The 13,429-nt window shown below is 39.7% G+C and overlaps 2 protein-coding genes across 2 annotated transcripts in view; both read right to left on the bottom strand.

The window, feature by feature from the left end:
* kctd16b (potassium channel tetramerization domain containing 16b) overlaps positions 1 to 13,429 on the bottom strand; it is a 404,485-nt gene that overhangs the window by 229,384 nt on the left and 161,672 nt on the right. The window lies entirely within an intron of this gene.
* LOC138632616 (rho GTPase-activating protein 26-like) overlaps positions 1 to 13,429 on the bottom strand; it is a 76,307-nt gene that overhangs the window by 32,421 nt on the left and 30,457 nt on the right. The window contains exons 2-6 of the mRNA XM_069718333.1: positions 7,148 to 7,243; positions 5,308 to 5,369; positions 4,825 to 4,896; positions 410 to 511; positions 221 to 331 (exon numbers count right to left, since the gene is read on the bottom strand). Coding sequence (XP_069574434.1) covers positions 221 to 331; positions 410 to 511; positions 4,825 to 4,896; positions 5,308 to 5,369; positions 7,148 to 7,243 — 443 coding nt within the window. The remainder of the gene's footprint in view (positions 1 to 220; positions 332 to 409; positions 512 to 4,824; positions 4,897 to 5,307; positions 5,370 to 7,147; positions 7,244 to 13,429) is intronic.

Below are 13,429 nucleotides of genomic sequence, written 5' to 3'. Positions count from 1 at the left end.
GCATGTACCACTGGAGTGCCGTCAGGCGAGGCCCTGAAACTTCCAAACCGCTGTTTGCCTGCAACAGACGACTGAGAATGTACTGAGCATCTGGTGTGCTCGGACATTTCAAAGTGAGTGAATGTAATACAGAGCATGTGTGCTTAGACTCTTTGGGGAAAAAAGAGTAGTTTAAAAAATAGGCGTATTAAAAGAAAAAGAAAAAAAACAAGTGTCTTACTGGCTCCACAAAGTCAAACATCTTCCTCTCTTGGACCTCCTGCACCTTGAAGACGTACTCCAGAGAGACCTCGTAGAAATGCTGCCTTACATTATCTACCTGGTTGTCCGCCTACAGGAAAAATACGTGAGATTTGACTAATCGTGTGGTAGACAGGAGAGAGATGTAAACTCAGACACCGCGCATTACCTCATGTAGATGTGACTCTTTCTTCCTCGCTGAAAGGCTGAGGTGCTTCTCCAGTACTGCACAATACTTCTCTGTCTCTTTGTCATATTTCTTTTTGGCTTCCTGTCAAAGATAAAACCACAAAAATAACTGTTTTAGTTGGGAGACAAGCATAATAATTAAGCCTTCTGTCGGCTAACTCAACTTCTGTCTTGAGAAATATCTGATTTATAAACCAAACATTTATTCTAATTTCCTTCATATCATCGTGGTATCTATCTTCATCAGTGACTACTATTTGTAATCAACCTGACCTACAGGTTTTGAGAACAGAGAGCAAAGCAGCCTTCATGTAATGTGGAATTCTTTTTGCTTTCACATCGTATTTTCCAAATTTGAGGGAGTCCGGCATGACATCTTTCCTCCGGGGAGCACAGCTGGTTATAAACAACAGACTGTCTCCTCAGAAGTGAGATCACTGACATAAGAGAGAGACACGCTGGATGATAAACCAGGGACAGATAGTGCAGGGTGTGGATTTCTGGACTGAAAAACAATACAGAGAATAACTGAAGAGACTCCAAGGAAAAAAACGCACACCAGTTGTTTCTTTTCTGAACATGTTCAGTTGGTTGTCTTTATCAGTCACAACAAATTCGTGTGCGTTGAAGAGGGGAGATATGGATATCAGTATAGAGAGACAGAACGGTAAACATGATGGGAGAAGTGAACTCATAAACAGAGGAGCGGCAGATCAGGGTGGGTCTCCTTCTGTCAGAGAGGCCCTGTGGTGTTATTACTGTACATCTGTCCCGGCCTGTTAATGTTATTATTTCTTCACCCCAAATTCATAGCATGACCAGGCTGGAGCTCCAGGAAGAACAGACATAGGATCAGAATATTTGATGCTTGGGGATATACAGGCAAACTTTGTCATGTATTCACACATTTATGTATTTTACTATGTAAAACACTATGTATGTACTCAATGACTTTTTATCATGATTTTGTAAAGTACTTGAGTGCAAATATAATAAGTCAATAAATGTATTATTTGATTCATAGATAATTGATCGATTATGCATTAAAGGCTCATATGATTTTGCTGTTTTGCAGATTTTGTAGATTCTCAATCTCAAATATGAATCTTTGCTGCTTCTGTTTTATATGACTTTTGGGGATCCAAATAGAAATAATCCATTAAAACATAGTAAATTGTGGTGTTTTCGACTATCAACAGACATTTTACTTTTACCTAATTCAAATAAGTGAAATAAAAACAATACGAAGTGAAAATGATGATGAAAATAAAAGTTAGTAATGCCAGTAAAACTAGTATCCATTCTTGCTATTAATTACAGGTTCATCCAAATATCTCATGTGGAACCCAAATAGTTTCTGTTTACTGATCACATTTAATTTTCATCCGAATGTTACTAATGCTGGAATGGGTAATATAATAATATGGTGCACAGTATGCAGTAAAATGATCGCTATTCATTGCCAATCCAGTTTCAACAACAGGTCAAGTCCTCTGAGCCAAAGGAGGAATAGACAGCAGCTGCAGAACGCATCAGAAATGATGAATGCTCCTCTAAATAACAAGGCCTCTGTTTAACGTCTGCCTCTTTGATTTTTCATGTTCTCTGTGGAAATCACGTCTGAAATGACTGCTGCTGCAACCTCCTTCGACGTGTCCCTCGATAAGGCTCTTATGACACATTTCCTGAAGGAAGCTTGATTGTCTGACTTGTTTTGTGACAAGAATATGTGTATACAAAGCATATTACATAGCCAGTGTAAATGTCATGTTCTATATCAATCTAATCACTGTTCTTTATTGTTTTATTACCAAAAGTTAAAAAGGCATTTCATTTCAACTTATTTATATATCCTCATCCAGCAGGTGGCGATGTCTTCACAGTATGATAACAGTTGTTTTTTTTCATCCTCTCTCTGGTGTGCAAAGTAATGAAATGATTTGATAAAGGATCATGCCCTGCCACTGGATTGATTCATCACAGGTACGATCAAGTTAGACTCCACACTGCACTGCTCTGCCATGCCAGCAATTACTCAGAGGTCCCACTGAAACATGAAGCCAACAATACATCATCACTCCCTGTCTCTGCACACAGCACATGGGCAGGGCACTCCTTGTAAACATTCACTTCATTGATGCATTTAGTTCCTTAGCAAAGAATACATATATAGACAGTACTTTATTATTGAACGCATCCTGAGCAGAGGCTGCATCTGTCATCTTACATTGGGCTAAAACTAAATAAACCTATGACGGAGGACTAAGTGATCCCAGATCTCATCCGATTGTCAAACTTTAGGGGCTCAAACTAAATGAACTGTTATTCTGACTTATATTCGTAAGGGAATCTCAGACACACACATTTTAAAATCATCTCCAGCCCTGCAGTTACAAGCAAAAATGACATTAATGTATGACACAATATTTAATGATTGAGTATGGTTATCCCCAAGATCATTGCAGCAGCTGATCTTTTCAGTGTTTATGTCAAGTGTTTTTATTCAGACCTGATTCTATCATTGTTTCAGTAGTGATGTATTAGTTTGTACACAAACATTGGCCTTGTATTACCAGCACTGATCCCTTTGGTCTTGTGTATGCAGGGATTTACTTGTGTAATCTATTTCTGAGACATTCTTGCTGCAATAATTTGATTAAGGAGAATTCCTGGATGAATAAGATTAGAACCTGGACTTGAGTTCTCTTTAAATAAACTGAAATGTGCACCGTAAACATATTTATATTATTCTTCACCCGTTCATTGTGTGATCGAGAAAAAACCTACCATTGAAGAGAGCCTCTAGCTCCGGAGCCTTTAGGACAAGGTGAAACTGTGCTAGGCGAAGATATTACCAGTTATTTTAGGGTTAAACTAGGATTAGTGAATCTCTGACGATGACCTATTGGCGCAGATTACGTGAACACTTCTTAATCTGACCACCATGTGAAAATCAGACAATGACCTGCTATAAAGGCATGGATTAGTAGACGATGCACTGATAGCATGCTTCATACTGAATGTATCAGGACCCCTGCGGCTACTCGTCTCGTTCCTATGGCTAATGAAAGCGTGGCGTAAGTGCGCCATGACCTGCTGTAAAGAGATTATAAACATTGAAACATGACGTATTTAGTACACAAGGGCAAGGGATTATCCAAAACTGTCTAGTACAGTGCTTATTCTTGAATTGTTATTCTTGAAAGTGTTGTAGTTTGTTGTTATAATGCAAAAAAAAAAAAGTAAAATGAACTTCATATCTATAAAGAATGTTTTGAGAACAGCCTTTTAAGTTTCCATCCCTCTCTGTACACTCAGTCAAGGAACCAGACAGTTACACATGCTGAGCCACTAAAACGACACCAGCCATGCCCTGAGGGAGCCCTGCTGCCCTGAGACCCCCCCCCAGGGGGAATCAGTGATTTATGGCAGCATTATGTATTCCTCTAATCTCCTATCCAGGTCAGTTCGTGATGGTTCTGGCCTTGACAGACACTAATCATGGAAGAGGAGGGTGACCCTGAGACATGCAGTTAATATGCTGTGTTTGTATTGACGCCGCAACCTTTTTATTACAAACATGCTTCAAAAGGACTTATTTTAAGGTCAGCGTGTTGTCGTGCTGTGTAAAAACCTGAGTGAGAATTTCATGAAGAAATTTTTAAAAAGACCAGTCATGTTAAATTGTCATTTGAACTGTGATGCAGGAAAATCATTGTGTCATAAATATACTGTACTTCTATCTGATTTTAGTATTGGGCTGCTATGATTGTCTATCATCTATAATTTTATTCTCAAATCTTTGCTCCTGATAAAGTTCTGCCAGAGGAAATATACTTTATTTGGTTATCAACATAAAATTACGGAATATTAATTCATGATCATTCTATGTAAAACAGAAAGCCACATTGTAAAAATGCTGAAGTATTCAAAAATGATTAGCCATACACACAATATAGCACTATTTCCTATTAACACTCAAGGTATTAGTTTAATTTTCAAATGTGTTAAAACGGCCAGGTAAGCAATAGACAAGGAAAATTAAACTCGGATACCGAAACTACAAACTATATGAATCATTTTACCTTGATATCAAGATAAAACAAACTCTCCAGTATTTGAAAATCAGAAAAAATGCAGTAATGCCAACAAGGTGAAAGAGATGTGAAGCTGTTACTCAAACTACAAATGACTTTCATTATTAACTTCTGTATATTATTCCCAACTGTATGTTTTGAGTACGTGCTGTGTCTGCCAGGGTCTATCCGACAGCAGGGTTTTATTGATTTAGGCTTCACCGCCAGCATACATGTATCAATACTAATCCACAGCACGTGTATAGTGAAAGTGATTTCTGTCACCAGTCGTGTGGCTGTGTGCCATCGCTTTTCTTACCTTGGCTGCACTGATCTGCTCTTTCCTGAACCGCTCCAGTGGCATAATCAACACATCATTGGCATTCTCAATCTAGGGGCGGGCACGCACACGCACACGCACACGCACACACACACACACACACACACACACACACACACACACACACACACACACACACAAATTTAATATCACATACTAGGAAGTATTCATTTTTACTAGCTTCTTTTACATTCTTATCATTACTTGTATCATTTACTCTGTGCAAACCGTTTGACCCGCTCTGTCAGAATCTGCTGCACCAGTTGCCGTGGTCACAGTAACACTACAAAATGCTGATGCTTAGCAGCCAAAGCCCGTTTGTAAACAGCATTTTGATGCCATATCCCAGCTGCCAATCATTTTCTAAAGCGTCTCAGTTTATAATAAAGTGGAGAATGAGAGAAATTCCACTCTTTGTCATTAATAAATATCATACAAAATATAGTTAGTTAGCGCACTCACCATCCGTGTCCTCTCATCCTCCAGGTTCTGTAGGACGGCTGCAAACTCCTGAAGCGACTTGGCTACAGATAGTCATGTTGACATTAAGAACACAGGGAGGGAGAGAGGAGAAGAGTTGTTACTTTTAATGGTGATAAAGAGACACAGCACAGGCAAACAGAAACGGAGAGAATAAAGTCGGCGTGAAGTAGCGGGGATGAAGGTGCTTTGTTTCTGTTCGTCAACATCTTAGAAAGTTTTCTAAAACTCATGACACAGCAGAGTAATTAACTGGAAATGAAACCACAATTTTAGAGTGTTTGTTTCTATGGTGCTTTCACAGCGAACACAGCCCAGTGCTTGTTTCCCCGCTCGCTGGCAAGCAAGGCACGGCTACATTGTTTAGGTCAGAGTTTCCACTTCAATTGCCTCCGACCCCATCCAAAACTACACACACACACACACACACACACACACACGCACGCACGCGCGCGCACACACACACACACACACGCACGCACACGCACACACGCACATGCACGCTGCTCTTCAGACACAGAGTACACTTAGTGTAGAGTGCATACTGAACATGTGCAGTGTATGCAATATGCACTGGCATGTAAAACAAATCACATGTATTTTAAAAAAAAAGGAAAAAAAAGAGTGAAAATCAAGTTTATTCCTCAGTCATCACAAAACAAAACACTTGAACATCTTCAACTTTGATGTTAGTCAACATCAGACTTCACGTTATGAGATTTTCGAAGTCATGGAACTGAGATTCAAAAATAAAAGGAAAGAATTTGAGTAGAAAATGATTGATGCATTAAAAACAGCAAAACCAAAAACAACCTCAATTAATACAGTCAAATCTTTCAGTAAAACATCTGAGAACAATCATGAAGAATAATAAGAGTATAATATTAGGATATTAGTGACCAAAATCAAACAGGCTATCTTTCTGCTATTTTTGCTCAATGAGGAGCCAGGTTTTTTTTCCAAATTTAACAAAGACTCAAATTCTCCTGACCCCGATATGTTGTAGATCAGTTTGGCCCTTATAAAACCCTCATTGTATCAGAGAGAAGAAAATCTGTTTCAACACGAGTATGAGTATGACTATCCTAAAAAATAACAATGCTGCGGTGCAGCCCAGTTGAGCAGCAAGCTGTTCAGGAGCGATAGCTGGGGATGGTTAAACAACAGTAGTGGGTGAGTCAGATCAGTGACGAGCTGCAGCATGAGAGGGTGTGGCGGCCGCACGCCCTCTCATGACACAGCAGGCCGCCCGGACAGCAAACGGCCCCGATGACTTCATGAAATGAATGGTTACATTCTACACCAATATTAATTTTTTTTTTAAACATATTCGTATCAAGTTTGGGTTTGCATTAACTTTGCAGCACTAGCTCGAAGGAGGGAGTAGTTAAGGATCAGAATACAGCAACAGTCACTTTAAAGAAAAGGCGTGATTACTACTGAGGACGTTTTAATTGGGACCATATGCCAATTATTTATTAAGCTTTTATTACGAAGAAAAAGCTGAACTCTAACAATGTAAAGTAAACTGTAGATCTTGTGTTATTTGCACAACAGAATGAATTCTTCTTGATGACATTCATCGCACACACTAAACTTTGATATTAAAAAAAGATAAAAAAGCGTCTTCAGAACAGACGCATAATTTGAGACTCACTGGCTTCCTGTACAGCAGCACTGAAAATCCAGCTGGCCTTTAAATCAGTGCTGATATGACTGCTCTATTCCAGTGACTAAATGACACAGCTTTGTCTACAGTCTATTTAGAGGCTTTCTTCATCTGGTACAGTGAGTGTATTGGATTTCATATCAGCACACTCACCTATGCATATCTCATCATCCGTCTCAGCATCGCCAATACACTGGAATTTGAACTCATTGAGAGAGTCAGCAAACTTCCTCTTCGCTGTTGACAGACCTGAGAGATTGGAAAGAAAAGACAAATCGGCAGTTAGGATTCATTCATGTTTCATTTTATTTTACCTGTGAGGACACTTCAGTGCTTTCTTAGTAAAAATCCATATTTCATGTTATTCTGTAAAACCCTATAACTATTGAACTACAAAGTATAAAGACTTCAAGACAGCATCACATTCTTTAAATGTTGGTTACCTGGCCTAAAAACCTGAAATAAATCATCGTGCATTATGTCCTGATTATGGTTTTCATGCAGTTCCTGAAAGTGAGAGTGAGTGGAAAAAGCCTACAGGCGGATACTGTGAGTGAGTCCCCTGTGGCGTTAGCGATGAAGGTTGACAGCACTTAACATTTGTATGAAGGTTTGTGTGTCTGCACATGTGTGATTGTGCTAAAAAGTGCAAAAAGTTCCATGAAGTGTTCGTCACATTAGCCGAGCGAGGAAGTGAAAAGCCTCGGACAGTTGGACGCCTTTCAAATAATATATGAGGCACTAAGAGCTCCTGGGAAACAGACACTCGCAGCAATTTTGGCTTCCACTGTATTCAAACTCGAGGCAGGGTCACCTTCACTACAACATTTCCTGTTGCTGGGCTGGCCGAGGTCAGTCACACACAAAAGATCAGAACAAACGAGGGGAAGGATAAAGAGGAACACACAAAAAGAGACACGCTTTGCATTAGCGACTTTCTTTCAAAACCACATGTTGAGGAACAACACACTGTAACCAAGCATACTATCCTGAAACTGACAGAACGAATCAAGTAGTTCCAGTCATTTAAAAATAATTAACATTTTATATGAATGTTTGGGGGATACCAACTGTTCCTTTACTGCCTTGGTCAAATTAGAAAGAGAAAGACTTATAACAAGAGAAACAGTATGATGTGGTCAGCCCCAGTTTTCCAGAGGGGGGGACGGACAGACTCTGTATAAAAGCTACGGAAACAAATATGAATTTCTGTGGCGTTTTGTACAGTTTGGATAGATATTCCATCGAAATCCAGACAGGGATGCAGAGGAAGAGACAGACAAGAGAGGACAGATCAAGAGTTTCATTGAAAGACAGATGGGAGTCAGGGAAAGGACAGTGAGTGTCGGGAGAGAAGACAGACAGAGAGTAATTGGCCATGTTCATGTAAATACCACAGGTCCTCCACACAGATCTGTGCAGCTTGCCAGTCGGAGAAATGAAACACAGGCCAAGCAGCTCCTGCATGAGCTGCCAGAAACACACACACACACACACACACACACACACACACACACACACACACACACACACACACACACACACACACACACACACACACACACACACACACACACACACACACACACACACACACACACACATCCACACACACCGCATTCTCTCCTGGGACCGACTCAGAAAAGCATTGTAGGATGTCAGTGAGCAGTGAATCACAGTGGCTCTATCATCTAAATAAGTATGACCAAAATGAGACCACACTCCAAACTTGAAAGATAAACTGCGGTTTTATAGTGCCAGTCAGTGTCCAGTACAGAAAAAATATATACTTTAAGTCTTCCAGTAGTCTCCTGTATCTTGTCACATTTCAAAACAATTGTAGGTTGTGACATGTTATGATGAAAACTCTAGCAAACTTGCAAGGGCAAAACAAAACAAAACTAGCTAGATACCAATAAAATGGATTGGTCTGAAAAATTATGTAATGTTATAATTGGTTAGGCTAAGCTCGGGTGCAGCATTTAAGTGATTAAACACACTCTTTGTGGCTGGAAAATGACCATCTCTATAATCAGCAGCATTACATACTGCATTCACAAATGAGGCTGCACCGCCAACAGATTGTGATGTAACTGAGGTGTCCGTTTTCTATCGCAAACTTTTCAGCAACCTTTCATTTCCCTAACTTTTTTATTCCTTCTGCCTGGTGGCACAAGTCCATTATTTTCAACATGGGTGGCCTCAGTGGGAAACAAATTCAGCTCCGACAGTAGTGATGTCACGCCATGTGTACCCTGAGCTACACAGCACTGTATCTCTTTCTGCACCCTCACCCTCACTTCTCGGCTCTCTTATTTTTGGCTGCCTCCTCCCTTCCCTCTCATTTCTCACTGCTACGTTTTCTCCTTCCTGCCACTGACAGCTCCTCTCAGCACCCTGTGAGTGAAACGTGCCCGTTGTTGTTCATTTCTTCACTCTGGCTCCAGCCATACTCCGTGTGCTCTCCTTCATAAACGTCGAAACAAACCACAGACCAAAGAGTAGAAAAACAGAAGGCTATCAAAAAAATACAGCAGATACACTTACACATTCATACAGAATAATCATAATAATTGTATTTATATAGCACCTTTAAAAACAGAGTTTACAAAGTGCTCTACAGAGAAGCAAAGCATAGTCATACGTAACGTCAATACCGGTAAACATTTAAGAAAACAGGAGGCAAAAAAGACCATACCATAAAGGTCATGAATACGACGGAACCGAACAAATAACCAAAACGAGCAAATGGAATAGAAAACAAACAAATAAATAAATGAATAAAATAAGCAAACAAAAATAGGGGAACAAAAGAACTGCATAAAAGGACGTAAGAGGACGTCATCACTTCAAAGCAATTCTATAAAAATGGGTTTTAAGAAGTGATTTAAAAGAAGTTAATGATTCTGCAAGCCTCATCTCCTCAGGTAGGTCGTTCCAAAGTCGAGGGGCCCTAATGGCAAAAGCACGGTGACCCTTTGATTTAAGTCTCGACTTTGGAACGGCCAGAAGGGCCCCACCGGAGGATCTAAGGCCGCGAGTTGGCTCATACGGGGCTAACATTTCAGTAATGTAGCTCGGGGCCAGACCCAGGCGGGCCTTAAAAGTGATCAACAAAATCTTAAAATCAATTCTAAAACCGACCGGGAGCCAGTGGAGAGAGGCCAGAACTGGAGTAATGTGATGTCGTCTGTTAAGACCAGTAAGAAGCCGAGCTGCTGCATTCTGAACAGTATCAGTTTAGGATTGCTCGTATATTCTAGTGTTTTGGGGGGAATAGTTCCACATACATTCACTTGTACTTTATTTGAATCAGATCAGCAAGCTACAGATTGAGTTTTTTTTTGTATTTGGTTGCAGAATATACTGTACATGTTTGCGTGTATGTACAGCAGTTTAGAAAGAGTTATGTCACTAACCCTGCTCGCTGCCTTCTGATCTACTGCGGTAACACCGGTGTGTGCAGACAGTTAGGCCTGAGTACCTAATAGAAAAATCATCAATTGCTACCAGGGCAAGAACAGGAAAATAAATGTAGCTGCTGAACCCCTAATAAAGATATTTCAGTGGTTTTGTGTTTAAGAGAGTTTTTCTAAGATGCAGTTACAGTTACAGAATAAGGATTTTTATGGGAATCCTCATCATTTCAGCAACTGCATTTTCAAGGACTTCTGGTGGCTTCTGCTATGTGTGGAGAAATTGGCCTGTGATTCATTTCTTCCCATGTAGCTTTTGAACATCCGTAGAGATGTTTCTGATCGTCTCGCCTCAAACATATTTAATGCTGACGTTGTATAAAGTGCTTCAAGATGGAATTTTCTTTTAATAGCCCATCACAAAGAGAGAGTCGTACTCGCTGCTGTAACAGCTACTATTACTAAAAATGTTATGCCTTCTTGTTCTTTTGCATTTTTTGCATCATCTCAGGAACTGTCAGTCGTATTGCAGAGAACAAAACCTGGAATGTTAGAAACCACATACAACTGTTTTTTTTAAACTGACACTTGTGCAAATATGTTCCTAAAATTACTCATTGCACAGGCCAGGAAAACACCTTTCTAAACTGTAAAATTAGAGAACCAGACAGCAATCACATCTTGAACTCTTGTACATTAGCTTAAAAAGAAACGGGGTGTCTAAAGTGGTTATATTTAACTTTGACATCTTCATATCTGTAGTTATAAACTGTCCCCATTGAGATTAGAAAACAGGAACTTAATTTTTTTTTTTTAATTACAAAAAACAGACCTGAGTATTGTCAGTTCGTAAAGTCGAGTCACGCATATCTATTCCTGTTCTTTATTTTTTGACTTTTTGTGTTATTATTTTAACATGGAACCTCATTCTGGATATGTTTTACGAGGTGTCTAATGGCATCATGAGGTAGTATATCCTACAAAATGGACTATGTAATATAAAAGGCTGATTTGTCCAGTCAGATGTGCTCAGTTTATTGCAATAATTCAGGACAGTAATTGATATCTGCTGCTGTGTGTGCTGAAATTATTATCATTACATTATTGTGCTTATTTGTACTTGTCAGTTACTTGACAGTGTTGCTTACATAATAATATGAATACTATGTGTATTGCCCCCCTATGACTCCCTTTCATTTTTAAAAAATGACTTCAGGTTTAATCATTTGAAACTGTGATGAAAACAAACGCACTCGTATGCCATTGAGTTTAGCTTACTGGCCCTTGGAGGTCGTTTCATTCCACATTTTTGGCGAACAGTGTGATGAGGTTACATCATTATTTTCTGGCTCATATGTGTAGATACATCATGTGTGCAATAGCTCTCCCTTTAGAAATCTTCTCGATAGATACCGGCAGCACTTGGACACATTTGAACGCACATGAACACGCCATGCATTTGTGAATCTGTGCACTCATATGCACTCGTATACACACACACACACACACACACACACACACGCGCGCGCACACACACACACACACACACACACACGCACACACACGCACGCACACACGCGCGCACACACAGCAGCTTACAGCAGGGGTCTCAGCTCACTCAAACCATGTTTTCAAATCAAAACCACATTGTTGGCCGATATGATTCTGTAAAATCTTGCCAACACAAATGAATTACTATAAAACAAAGAAAGAATCACATGCCACAACAAGTACATTGTCCAGAGAAGCTTTCCTGCAAGAGAAGGTCGACTTACAGATGTAGGAGGCAGTGATGTTTTACCATTTATGGTATAATTTTTAATGCAGTGACTCACATGGTCAAGGTTAAAAGATAGCTGGCCAGTGTCTGTGATGACCAATTAGAAATAACACCAAAAGATGAGAAGTCGAAGAACCACATAACTGAGAGTCAGCGTTATAAGATTTGTATATTTTTTTTGCTTGATAGAACAAAGAAAAACTAAAGCAAGATATTTTTGTAACTTTGATCAAGTCAAATACAATAGCTGACCACGTGCTAAAAACTAAAGTGGTTATATTTAACTAGTTTTTGCCCATTTAGATAAATTGTCCCTCGAAATAAACCACCAAACAGAATTGAATTACATACCATGTTGTCCCTACTGCTACAGAAGGGTTCCATCATTGGTAAAGCTGCGTAGGTCTGTGTCAATGTGATAAAAATCAACCACTGGACAGAAAATATGTGAACTATTCTGAATATGCAAAATCAGATTTGCAGCTGAAACAAAAAAGACCCATTGTTGGGAGCTGTAAAATGCAGGATGCTTGCAGCAGACGGTGATCTGCTGTCACTGCTATTTAGTAGTGTGTGTGTGTGTGTGTGCGTGTGTGTGCGCGTGTGTGTGTGTGTGTGCGTGTGTGTGCGTGTGCGCGTGCGCGTGTATGTCCAGGCAGGAAGGCCAGCAGAGGACAGTGACGACTAAAAATAAATGACCCTGTTGACTCTTGCCGCTCTGTCCTTTTCCCCTCTTCTTTCACACTTAGATGACAGAATTCCTTCCATGCTTCTCTTCTTCACTCCCTTCTGAGCTTATGACACCAACCAGTGGAACCACACAAATAACAATAGTCTTAACACACAAACTTGAGAAGTAATTGGCTTGTTGGGTCCTTTGCAACTGAAATTCCTGGCACGGCTTACCCAAGAGAACAATTCTGCTGTGTTTCAACCTCGCTTTCATTTTTGTAATTTTGGCCATCGTTTGTAGCAACACAAATATGGTTTAACTCCATAAATGAACTGCACAAATCTGGAAATGTGCTGACATCACCAAAGGTTTTGGCGAAAGATAGACTTGGTTAGAAAGATTTTTTTTTTTTTTTTAAACTGTGTAAATCACGCTTAATTGGAACAAAAATAAAGGTGAACAGTTAAATTATGACATGTGATGGTTCATCTTTGACTGACTATACACCTGCTGCAGTTGTGTGTGCAGTTTTCTTGTTCAATGAAGGATTATTAAATTTCAGGTGT

This window comes from Brachyistius frenatus, unplaced genomic scaffold, assembly GCF_029030835.1.
Source record: "Brachyistius frenatus isolate BFR_SWC_R1_liver_20210118 unplaced genomic scaffold, ASM2903083v1 Contig_5, whole genome shotgun sequence".
Taxonomy (NCBI): Eukaryota; Metazoa; Chordata; class Actinopteri; family Embiotocidae; genus Brachyistius; species Brachyistius frenatus.
The sequence above is the reverse complement of the archived record's forward strand: the minus strand, read 5'-3'. Positions and strand labels throughout refer to the sequence as shown.